The sequence below is a fragment of the Erigeron canadensis genome, chromosome 2 (genome assembly GCF_010389155.1).
Source record: "Erigeron canadensis isolate Cc75 chromosome 2, C_canadensis_v1, whole genome shotgun sequence".
NCBI lineage: Eukaryota > Viridiplantae > Streptophyta > Magnoliopsida > Asterales > Asteraceae > Erigeron > Erigeron canadensis.
Window position 1 is genome coordinate 42,404,951 of NC_057762.1, and position 11,943 is coordinate 42,416,893.

The window sequence follows — 11,943 nt, forward strand, 5'->3', positions numbered from 1 at the left end:
TCCATTGAGATGGAGAAACACAACTCCTATAACTACTATACAATCCTAGCTTTGGGAAAAGTTATTAATCTATATAATATGATATCTCACTTAACACTTCAAAATTTTGGACTACTTAAAACAGTCAACTACAGCACAGTTTAGGGAGATAAGACAAACATACTTGTAAACCCAACCCATCTTGATTCTTGACTCTCGAGCATTTAAAGAAATAATGAACCGTGGGCATAACTCCAAGATCTAGTTTTTGTCCTTTATAACCTGTAACACAAAATCCAAAATATATGAAAAAGAAATACAACAAACAAGTCAATGGTAGCTCCAACGATAGCTAGAGTGGTTACCAATGTGTATTCTGTGTTAACTGGCAGTCAAAATTTACATAAAGAAAGCACAATAATGAACTCATAAACATCACCTAATACCATGTTATCATTGTATCTTAATAACACAGCTTGTTAACAGGTTAAACAAATGAATGTTTGAGATATTGCAAAGTGTCATCTATAAGAATCGCTAGATTTTCAGGATTACATATAACAGTGCTGAACAATTTACAAAGACCCGGGTCCACCAAATCCTCCGTCAAATACTTCTTTGTATCAACAATCGGTGTATGTTGATAGTGTATGGAATCATATGTTATTTCCAGTTGGGAACATAGTTCCAAGAAAGTGGATTCCTCCAGAATACTTTTGAAATCCAATAAGATGTTATGATTTTCAGACAAACATGTGAGTTTCATCTTTATTGCAATGTCTTTTGCAGACTTGAGGTTGAAGATCAAATGTTGAGCTTTATGAGAGGAACACTGGTTTCCGAATGTGGTCCTTCTAGCAAGATGAAGAAGTTGGACGATGTTTGCAAAGGAATAACGAACCATGAAGGTGAAGAAGTCATAGAAATTCATGCCTGTGCAAGAAATTTACTTTGTGAATTGCAGGAATAATATAGTAAAACGATTGTACAAGGTAGTCTAATGGTTGATCCCATGAGGGAGACAGACCACTAAGAATTTATTAATAGTGTGTTTATCAATAACAAAATGTAGTTAATAGTATCACTAATGATCATCAGATTGTTCTTATAATAATCTTTCATCCAAAAAGGTGGAGCCTGATTAAAGCCATGAGATTGGTAAGTCTATTACAAGTTGATGGATCAGAATCAGACGATCAGTTGATTAAAGCTAAGAATAAAATATGTATTTACACATATATGTCTGTAAATATTTTTGTTGATGCAATTTCTTACTTGCTTCTCCAAATCTGACTATTTTATATCTAAATAATCAGAATATCATAAATCATCAGCTAGCGCTTTTACCCAAAACACTCTAAACTGAACATTCCAACTTCAACTTGCAACAATCAGTTTAAACACATATCCAAACCCTCATGTGTATCTTCTATGATGAAGAGATTAATGTATTAGCTATGGTTTACGCATATACCTGTATTAGCTGCAAGATTCCGCTGACAGAGACCCTCAAAATCATCACATATGTCTTTAATATCTTCAATATACTCCACAGCTTCCTTGTAGTCTTTCGAAAGAAGATCCCACTACACGTAACAGACAAATTATAACTTCAGTTTAGAAAAAACCTATATCTAATAAGAGCTTTGCTTTATTTGGTTGTACTTACCACCCATGAGAGGTTATAGGCATTAAACCAGTTGTGATTTATTGATATCGTGTCTTCCTGTAATAAATAGACTTAGCATGAATGCAAGAACAATCATACAAGTACCACAAAAAAAAAAAAATCTGCATATAACAACTTTCATTTACGCTAATTGACGTACCAGATTGTGAACTTGATGATACCACCCACTCGGAACATAAATTATCTCATTTTTATCTTGTGTACATTCCAACCATAAAGTCTGCACAAAATACATGCACATAAGCAAATCAATTAATATAGAAGTTAAAGTTAATAGGTAGATGTTATTGGTAGCTAGTGATGTACAAAGGAAAAGTACCTTCTTAAAATTGGGGAATATTGTTTCACTAACCTCTTCAAAGATGTCATATACAGAACTTTTCATGTTTCTGGATGTACAAACAACGATCAGACACAGCATCAAGGGAAAATAAAAAAGGCATTTTATAGTATCTAAGTTCCCTAAATGTTAACGGGATTAAATTAATGTTATTCCAACAAGAGCTTTTCGAAAAAAAATGTCATACTAATAAGTGTTGTCTGCATGCACTTGATATCAAACCTCGTAAATAATAGATGCTATATATAAGTGAACAAGGCTAAAGGCTTAGCATTTACTTAAATATACCTGTCGAAGGCAAGGTGACATTGATCTGGAGATAGAAAGTACCATTGTTTCTTGCCACATACATTGGCTGACCAACTATAAGACCTAAAAACATCAGCATGGAAAGGAGTCCACGTTCCTGAATGTGAAAGAAGTATTAAAAACGAATGAGTACACTCGAAAATAAGTTAAATGTTAACACGTGTTCTTCACAACAAAACACAAGAACAATGTTCTCTGTCTTGCAAGACAACATGCTCTAACCTTTTGCACCCATGTAAACAAAACGGTAATCAGAAGAGCTTATGTCGTCTCTCTTTTGGTATGTATCAGGGTTTTGATGCATGTGGTACCGGTCAAGATACAAATTTAGCCAATCATCATGAAAGAACAGCGGAGTTGTATATGCAGTATACTCCGGGTACTCCTGCAATCTTTAAATATGTAAGGTAACCGTATACAACCATTTAAATGCTAGTTCAGCTTCAAATGGTCATGATTTCCCTTACTTGTACGCACCTTTACGAAATGCCAGTCTTTCAAATAGAGCAGGGTATTCCCCTTCAACTCATTGGTCGAATGATTTCTGTGTTCAACAGAAGAAAGCTTACGCCAGTGATCAATAAACTCAGCAACTGACATGTCAAACCTCCTCTGAAATTCTCTGCTACCACAGTCAGCAACCTATGGGTTACAAAGTGGAATCTAGAAAGTTAAAGCCAATACACAGTAAAAGTTCATGGCATTTACATAAATTGTACTCATGCATTTAAATTGTAAGATTTGTCAAACTGAGTAAACTATTGGCATAACAAACTTATAACAAGTATAAATTCGGTGCTTGCCCCTTCATTTATATCCTTATTGGGAATATCTAATTTTTACCACAGTAATATTCTATGATGGACCATGTTCACTACAACAGAATACCTTGTTGGCGGTGACTTCGTGTTACATCTTTATTTGATAATATGGCTTCTTTTTTTCCCCTTTAATTCAGGAATGGAGTAACTTCTTGGCACCACCTTAAATATGAAATGAAGTGCTAGATATATCAACAGGATCAAATCCAAGTTACATTATCTATGTCGTTCTTTCATTTATATCAGGGAGGTAGTAGCTTTTGGCAACAAATTAAATTTGAAATTACATGCTATCACTCGAGAGAAAAAGGTTACGGGATCTTATTGAAGTTACAAACTGAGAGGATGGAGTATGATAACTGCAGGTAAATTAGATGGCACGGCCTTCACAATAAGCAATTGCCACTAAATTACTTCTTTGTTATTAGGTTAGGGTCTTAGGGAAGATGGAGACCTAACCACCACCAAGATAGCCTAGTGGTCAGGCATCTTTTGTCCTCACAAGAGGTCTCAAGTTCGAACATACCTAGGTACACATCTTGAGGTTGGCCGGTGGCAAGAGAAAGGGTTCAGAAACAAGTCAAAAAATACCCCATTAGGCTGCGTATCTCTGAATCAAAGACCCGCCTACGTCAGGTAACCTGAAGAGGAAAGCCTCCTCCGGACAAAGGAACAAAGGGAGAACGATACCTCCATTAAAAAATTATTAAGCAATCAAAAAATACTCTTTATGTAAGGATGCCATGTGAGACTCCCACAACTACAAAAATTAAGACAATTCTACGAAATGCACCACGGGTGAAAAGTAGACTAATACAGAGCTTTATACCCGTAATTGCTTGAAGATGGTAAAGGCAACATTAAGGGACTAAGGAAAACACCCATCATATACCACCATTAAATACACCCTTCTAGCTTGGTTCCTTGTAGCCAATGAGCATTTTCAAAAGTCGGGAAGTTGTGGCTCATTTACTGAATGCATAAACTTTAAAGCCATTTTCAAAAAAAAAGGACGCCTGAAACTAAAATACTTGATAATATTGCCCTAAGCCCCTAACAAACTTTCTACCACTTGATCTCAAAATTTGAAACTTAATTTTCTTGAAAATAAAAATCTAGTGTATTTACCAATCAGATGTCACGATATATAGAAAAAGATAGAAAAGGTTTTTGTAATATTATTTATTGATAATTTTACAATAACCTCATGATCTCTATTTATACAAAGTCTTAAGGGCTTAAATATAGAAAGAAAATCATTGATTTGTTGTCCATATGATACGTGAATTGTGGCTCAAGACAATATCTCTTAACTTGGGAAATGATGACTCATTGCTGATCCCGTAAATCTTTTCTATTCTAACACTCCCCCTCAAGTTGAATAGTGGGCTTACCAAAATTCAACTTGTCGAGACATTTGTTAAGTATGCCTGTTCCCACTGCCTTTGTTAGGATATCTGCAAGTTGATCTTCGGATTTGACAAATGGTAACTTGATAATTCCAGCTTCAAGTTTTTCTTTTATGAAATGTCGGTCAACTTCTACATGTTTAGTCCTGTCATGTTGTACAGGATTTTCTGAGATCTGGATAGCAGCTTCGTTATCACTCATGATTTTAATACTCTCTTTTGGAAGAAAACCTATCTCAGACACAAGTTTCTTTATCCACAATGCTTCTGCCAATCCTTTAGCAATACCTCGGAATTCTACTTCAGCACTTGACAAGGAAACAACTTTTTGCTTTTTGCTCTTCCATGTAACAAGATTACCTCCTACTAAAGAAAAATATCCTGAAGTTGATCTTCTATTTCCCTTGTCTCCAGCCCAGTCAGCGTCGGTAAATACTTGGATATTCAAATGACCATTTGCTTTAAACAGAACTCCATGATCAGGGGTTCCCTTGAGGTATCTGATAATTCTTAGAACTGCATCCATGTGTTCTTCTTGAGGTTGGTGCATGAACTGGCTCACTATTCCAACAACATATGCTATATCGGGACGAGTATGAGCAAGGTAAATCAGCTTTCCCACCATTCGCTGATATCTGTTTTTATCAGCAAGTTTACCATCTAACTTCATAAACAATTTCTGATTGATAACCATGGGTGTATCTGCTGGTTTACAGTCAATCATCCCTGTCTCTGCCAAAAAATCTAGAATGTACTTCTTTTGACAAATGAAAATCCCTCTTTTAGCTCAATTCCAAGAAAATATCTTAGATCTCCCAAATCCTTCATTTCAAATTCTGTACATAAATCTTCTTTTAGCTTTTTAATTTCACTTTCATCATTCCCGGTGATAATCATATCATCAACATAAATTATCAAACACGTTATTCGACTTCCTTGATGTTTAAGAAACAGAGTATGATCAGAATTACTTTGCTTATACCCAAATTTCTTCATGGCTAGCGTGAACCTGCCAAACCAGGCTCTAGGTGACTGTTTCAGTCCATACACTGAATTCTTTAACTTGCATACTTCTCCAGGCTTGAAATTCTGAGAGAAACCGGGAGGAGGATCCATATACACTTCTTCTTTCAATTCTCCGTGTAAGAAGGCATTTTTAACGTCGAACTGATGGAGAGGCCAATCTTGATTTGCTGCTACAGAGAACAAGACCCTTATTGTATCAAGTTTTGCAACCGGAGAGAATGTTTCAGAATAGTCAATACCATATGTCTGAGTGTATCCTTTAGCAACCAGACGAGCTTTATATCGTTCAATCTCACCATTTGGCTTAAATATAACTGTGTAGATCCACCGATACCCTACTGGTCTCTTTCCCCGAGGCAATGTACACTTCTCCCATGTTTCATTTTTTTTAGTGCATCCATTTCAACTTCCATAGCATCCTTCCACCTTTTAATCTTCAAGGATTGATCTACATTTGACGGAATCTCTTCTGAATATAACTTTGCTAAAAAAACTTTCCCTTCTTCAGACAAATCGCCTGTAACTACATTAGCCATTGGGTACTTGGAGCCCTTTGAAAACTTTTCTGGAGAAAATCGCTTTGCAGGAATTCCTCTAGTGGATCTTGGTGGAAGCACATATCGTTCTGGTTCTGGAACTGTTGGAACCTCGGTACTTATCTGTTCTTCACTTTCCTGCACACTTTCATTCGAGGAATCTAGTATGGTTGTTTCTAGTGTAACATCAGGTGAAGAATTACATACCTCGGATATCAGGTTCGGACTCATATTATCGGTGACACTGGGGCTTTGAAGCTGAGGGGACTGTACTAAAGACTGTTCTTCTGTTCTTTGTTCTGAATCAACTAATGTACTAGAGCTTTCTCTTAAAGTGTATCCCAGCCAACTCAGTGTGTCATCTTGTTCCTCCCCCTGACCACTGTGTGGCGAGGAATAGAAATACTTGGTTTCAAGGAAATCACAGTTCATAGTGGTGAACATATGACGAGTTTTCGGATTATAACACCTATACCCTTTTTGAGTTACTCCATACCCAACAAAAACACACTTCTCAGCACATGGGTCAAGTTTATCACGATAAGATTTTGGAACATGAACAAAGACAGTACATCCAAACACTTTAGGTGGGAGTGTAAGTGCCGGTGGTAAGGTATGGTATTGAGTGAGAGTTTTAAGTGGAGTTTTCATTTTGAGGATTTTTGTTGGGAGTCGGTTTATTAAGTAAGTAGCCGTGGATATAGCTTCTGGCCAAAAAAGTTTGGGAACACATGACTCAATTATTAGAGCTCTAGCCATTTCTAATAAAAGCCTGTTTTTTCTTTCGGCAACACCATTTTGTTCCGGGGTATGTGGGCATGTGGTTTGGTGGACTATCCCTTTGGATTGAAAAAAAGAATTCATTTGTGAGTTCACATATTCTCCCCCATTGTCTGATCTTACAATTTTAATAGACGTTTGGAACTGGGTTTGGATCATGGCATAAAAAATAGTAAACCTATCATAAACCTTAGATTTATTTTTTAAGAAGTAAATCCAAGTCATTCGGGTGCAATCATCAATAAATATCACATAATAGCGAAAATTTTGACCTCCAAAGACCGGGGCAGGACCCCACACATCCGAATGAATCAAAGAAAACGGTACTTGAACTCTAGTATTGTTGGGTTTATAGGTTTGTCTATGACTTTTAGCCAAAATGCATGTCTCACAAGAAATTGGTTTATTTAACGGAAAAAGTTTAGGAAACAAAATATGTAAATAACTAACTGAAGGATGTCCGAGTCTTCTATGCCATAACCATGCTTCTCTTTCACTTGTTCCATGAGCTAGCATCACATTTCCACTTGAATTTACTTCATCAACATAATACAGTCCCCCTCTTTCAGTGCCACGCCCAATAATCTGTCCCGTCCTGATATCCTGTAAAATACAAAAATTTGGATGCATAAGAACCGAACAATTAAGTTCTTTTGTCACATGACTTATTGATAAGAGTTTGTGTGACAGAGAAGGAACATAAAGACAATTAGATAATTTGATATCTGGTGAGATTTTAATTGTTCCTCCAGTTTTTACATCCATTTTTCCTTTATTTGATGCTTCGATGTGTGTTTTCATAGGTTTTGAAATTTTTGAAAAATCGGATAATTCATATGTCATTGTATCCGTTGCTCCACAATCAAATATCCATGGCCCGCTTGATTCTTTACGATTTTCATGGACATTGAGTGCTTTCCCATTTAAATGTGATGGGCTTAGGCTACAACAACAAACCTGGTTTGGCCCATTACATTTTTCGGCCCATCATATGTTTTAAGTCCATCCCATGACCCTTTTTTTCCATCCGATCGGTTAGTAGATAAAGAAAGGAAATTACTAGATTTTTTAAGGAAAGGGATTTTATTTTGGGAATCGGGTTCATACGTTCCTTTTTCCCTTTTACCTTCCACCACAGAAAAAAATGGCTCCTCCTTCTTCTGAACTCCGGCCGCCGCTGCAATTCCACCAAATCCTTGGCCACTGCTACTTTCTTTGTTTGAATTTGTTGCGGCGGTAGGGGTGGTGGTTTTATCCTTGGCCGATTTTGTACCCTTTTTGGGTCCGATCCACCAGTCGGGATATCCGACGATTTCGAAACATTGCTCTTTAGTGTGTCTTTTCATGCCACACTTATCACACTTAAGGTGAGATTTATCATCTAAAATCCCTTTTTTCTTACCATCGTTCCGGCGAAACCCTTTTGACAAAAAAAATCGCCGCAGGTCAGATCTCCGGCGATTAAACCGGAAGCTATTCCTTGGGTTTCATTAGTTGTTGCTCCCATAATTAGTTGGTGAGCGGCTTCCTTTCGAACGGTGGCATAAGCAGCCTCGACGGTAGGGAGCGGATCGACTCGAAGAATTTCTCGTATAATCGGTTCGAATTTCCGATCTAAACCACTCAAAAATTGAAATAATTTTTGATCGGATCTGATTTTTGAAAAAGTTTTGATGTCTTCCGAGCACTTCATCGGGTTTGGGTCGATTCAATTGATTTCACCCCATACTCCTTGTAAGGAGATCCAGAATTCTTCGAGGGGCTTATTGACTTGTTTGAGTTCGTTGGCCTTCACATGAAGGTTAAAAGTCTGCAGCTTATCCTTCCCGCTACTGTAAGTTGTTGCTAATGCAGCCCAAAGTTCTTTGGCAGTGGCAAACTCGGTAAGATTTCCGGCTAAAACTGGTTCGATATTTTGTATGAGCCAGGAAAACACAATTAGGTCTTCCTGTTCCCATGTTTGAAATTTGTCGGATGTTGTTTTTGATGGTGGGTTTTCGGTTAAATGATCTAACAGTTTTTTTGATCGTCCGCCAATGGCTACTCGAATCATTCGAGTCCATAAGGCGTAGTTTTGGCTATTCAATTTTAAATTTATCTGAAGATTATCAGATAACTTTGGATTTTGGGGTTGTGAATTGGTATGGTTTTGTAACAGGTTGGCTAACTGTAATGCCAAATCTGACCCATCGCCGCCGGCAGTTCCTATCATGGTGGCTGGGTTTGATTTCTGGTGATATGGTTTTGGTTTTACTAGGTAGATGATGAGGCCCCAATGAGAGGCTTTGATACCATGTCACGATATATAGAAAAAGATAGAAAAGGTTTTTGTAATATTATTTATTGACAATTTTACAATAACCTCATGATCTCTATTTATACAAAGTCTTAAGGGCTTAAATATAGAAAGAAAATCGTTGATTTGCTGTCCATATGATACGTGAATTGTGGCTCAAGACAATATCTCTTAACTTGGGAAATGATGACTCATTGCTGATCCCGTAAATCTTTTCTATTCTAACATCAGACTGTGGCAATCTATAGGCATCAACTTTTAAATTTCAGACACACATTCTTACAGCCTAAGTTTTATCTTCTCACATTAACACATTAAATAATCCATATTAAATATACAAAACTATACACACACACACACAAAAAGAGAGAGAGAGAGAGAAAATTTGGGGAGGGACAAATAAAAGTTGGAGTATTTTGAGGGGGTGGAGAAAAAGACACCTGAACTTTAGAAGTACCAAAATTGGAAGAAATGAAATCAAGATTAGGTGTTGTTTTTGCTCCATCATCATCATTAGAGGTCAAGACCCAATCTTTACAAGCTTTCCAGTCATCCATGATTCCTGTTATAACTACAGGTTTGTTTTTTGATAAATATTTCTCTATAAATTCACTGTAACTCATTTCATCTCCTTTCACTTTCTCAACGCTCCCTGTTATATTTAACCCCCTCATTCCCCCCACCTTTTTTTTTTCCCGATCGAGTGTTGTGTTTATTTTCGTCCGGCAGAACGTATTTGATCGGAGTACAATAGTTTCACACTTTACGGTTTACATCCTTATATTATTAAACCAAACTCATAATTGCCCCTTGGTCAATAGAAGAGATCTCTTGATTGCTTGGGCTGGATTACTTTTAATTGGGCTTTCCAGTTTCGGGTTTGTTTGCAGTCCATAGTCATCCCATGTTGAAGGTCTGTTGGACTTTTTCATATTTCGTGTATTTTTTTTTCATTTTTTTTTTCTTTTAAGTTTCTAATTTCATGTTTGAGACTAAAATTTAAGAATTTGGAAACTCATAAAAGGCATTGTGAGCCATCTTATGAAAACTGGACCGAACCATTAATCACATTTGTTTAAAAAACAATATACATCATATATATTTGTTTATATGTGCACCACTAGCTTTTAATGTGGCAATAGTCAGTGGTATCGGTCACCCATGATGCTTAGGGCCCATAAGGGAAGTCTTAAATGACGAGGGTTCAATCCGTGGAGATGCCCATATCCTGTGGGAATTAAATGGAGTTGTTTCACTGGCATCCATAACCTTACGGGGTGGTATAGGTGGGTATCCAAGCTACGGAATACCGGGGCAGGGTCCCTTCCTTGAATTTTTTTTTTTCACTAGCTGGATTTATTTCTAACTGTCAGCTTCATTAACTAAAATCATAATTTTGTTGCGTGTAAGATATTTTGACAACTTGCATAATTGCTATAACCAAGATTAAAAGAAAAGGTAGCATCTGCAATCAACTTATACTTTGTGAAGCATAGTGATATAATGATATCGTGACTAATAGTTACTTAGTTAGGCCATTGTTTAGACAATACATGATAATGCTGTTGATAATAGTGAAATTACAAGCGATATTATGTTGTTTTTGACACTTTATTGTATGATTTATGCATTTCATTCATATATACTTACATCAATCTCACATGGCATGGGGTCCAATTGATGAACTAGATGCATGAAGGTAAGCAAAGTTCTTGCCACTTTTGGACAAAATATGGATGGGAATTAACACCATATGGAGGAGGGCCACACTCACAAAAGGATTTTGTGAAAATTGCCAAGTAAACAAACAAGCTATACAACTCATATCAAACAACATCCTTGTACTCCTTCATTGAGTATGACACGATCCGTCATCCAACCGAAATGGGGTCTTTCTTATTTTCAATCACTTGTTGATTGGATAGGCTTTGATGCAATGCAAATATTGTGATCATTGCTTTTGTGTATCTCTCTGCTTTTTGTTTTAAAACATTCCATTTTCTTTTTATGTATACTTTGATTTTGACATTTTGGACAGGTTATTGTATTTGTTCTGTTGTGGGGATGCACTGCACATTATATGGTAGTAAAAGTTAAACTGAAGCAAAGAGATTGTTTTCCATTACTAAATATGTTTAGAAAGTTTTTGAATTGGTTAGAGAGTAACACTTGATGTATTTTTAAAGCAATACTCAATATTAGATTTGTTTAAGAGCTACGAAACAAGAAGAGAGGCCTATTTGGGAATTTCCAAACATATCTTAGTCCTACCCAAAACGTATGACTGATTCTATTTTTGTTGATAAGTTTTCACTTCACTTTCTTAAACCATACACATCTCCATATGCTTTCTTAAACCACACATATCCACGTGCTTTCGTGTCTGATATTTCTTTATTTCCATGGCCTGCAGTGTGCTACACAACTTAACTTAGTACAAAATCTATAGGAAAAACTTGTGCTGATTTGGAGGTAACAGAACAGTCGATACTTTTTGTAATGAGAATTGCAGATGTATTCTTGATTAGCCCTTGTTTACTAATACTTGTTACAGGAACGACTCATTTTGTCAAGTTGGCATTTACACAATCTTAGTCTCAAACTCTGAGCAGATACTTGTACATTATAATCATAACCTAAGTTACAAATGATAAACATTAAAGATAATACGAGTAGTTCATAATCAGCTAATTTACAGCATCTGAGATAACTTATAATCTTAAGTAAACTCTATCCATTTCAAAGAAAAGCTAAAGA

At 36.4% G+C, this 11,943-nt stretch overlaps 1 protein-coding gene across 4 annotated transcripts; it reads right to left on the reverse strand.

Moving 5' to 3' along the window:
• Nucleotides 1–353: 353 nt before the first annotated feature.
• LOC122589868 (2-oxoglutarate and iron-dependent oxygenase JMJD4) lies at nt 354–9,878 on the reverse strand. 4 transcript variants are annotated; one of them, XM_043762193.1, is made up of 10 exons: nt 3,666–3,775; nt 3,207–3,301; nt 2,796–2,960; nt 2,541–2,703; nt 2,298–2,415; nt 1,989–2,058; nt 1,809–1,889; nt 1,649–1,705; nt 1,454–1,565; nt 354–912 (listed from the first exon to the last, which is right to left on the reverse strand). In XM_043762193.1, exons 3-10 carry the CDS (start codon nt 2,916–2,918, stop codon nt 467–469), a joined length of 1,170 nt encoding a protein of 389 aa, XP_043618128.1. In that variant the 5' UTR covers nt 2,919–2,960; nt 3,207–3,301; nt 3,666–3,775; the 3' UTR covers nt 354–466. The 4 variants fall into 4 exon arrangements, with proteins under 4 accessions (XP_043618128.1, XP_043618126.1, XP_043618125.1 ...); XM_043762191.1 differs by lacking the exons at nt 3,207–3,301; nt 3,666–3,775 and adding an exon at nt 9,627–9,878 and having other exon boundaries at nt 2,022–2,058; XM_043762190.1 differs by lacking the exons at nt 3,207–3,301; nt 3,666–3,775 and adding an exon at nt 9,627–9,878.
• Nucleotides 9,879–11,943: the final 2,065 nt, after the last annotated feature.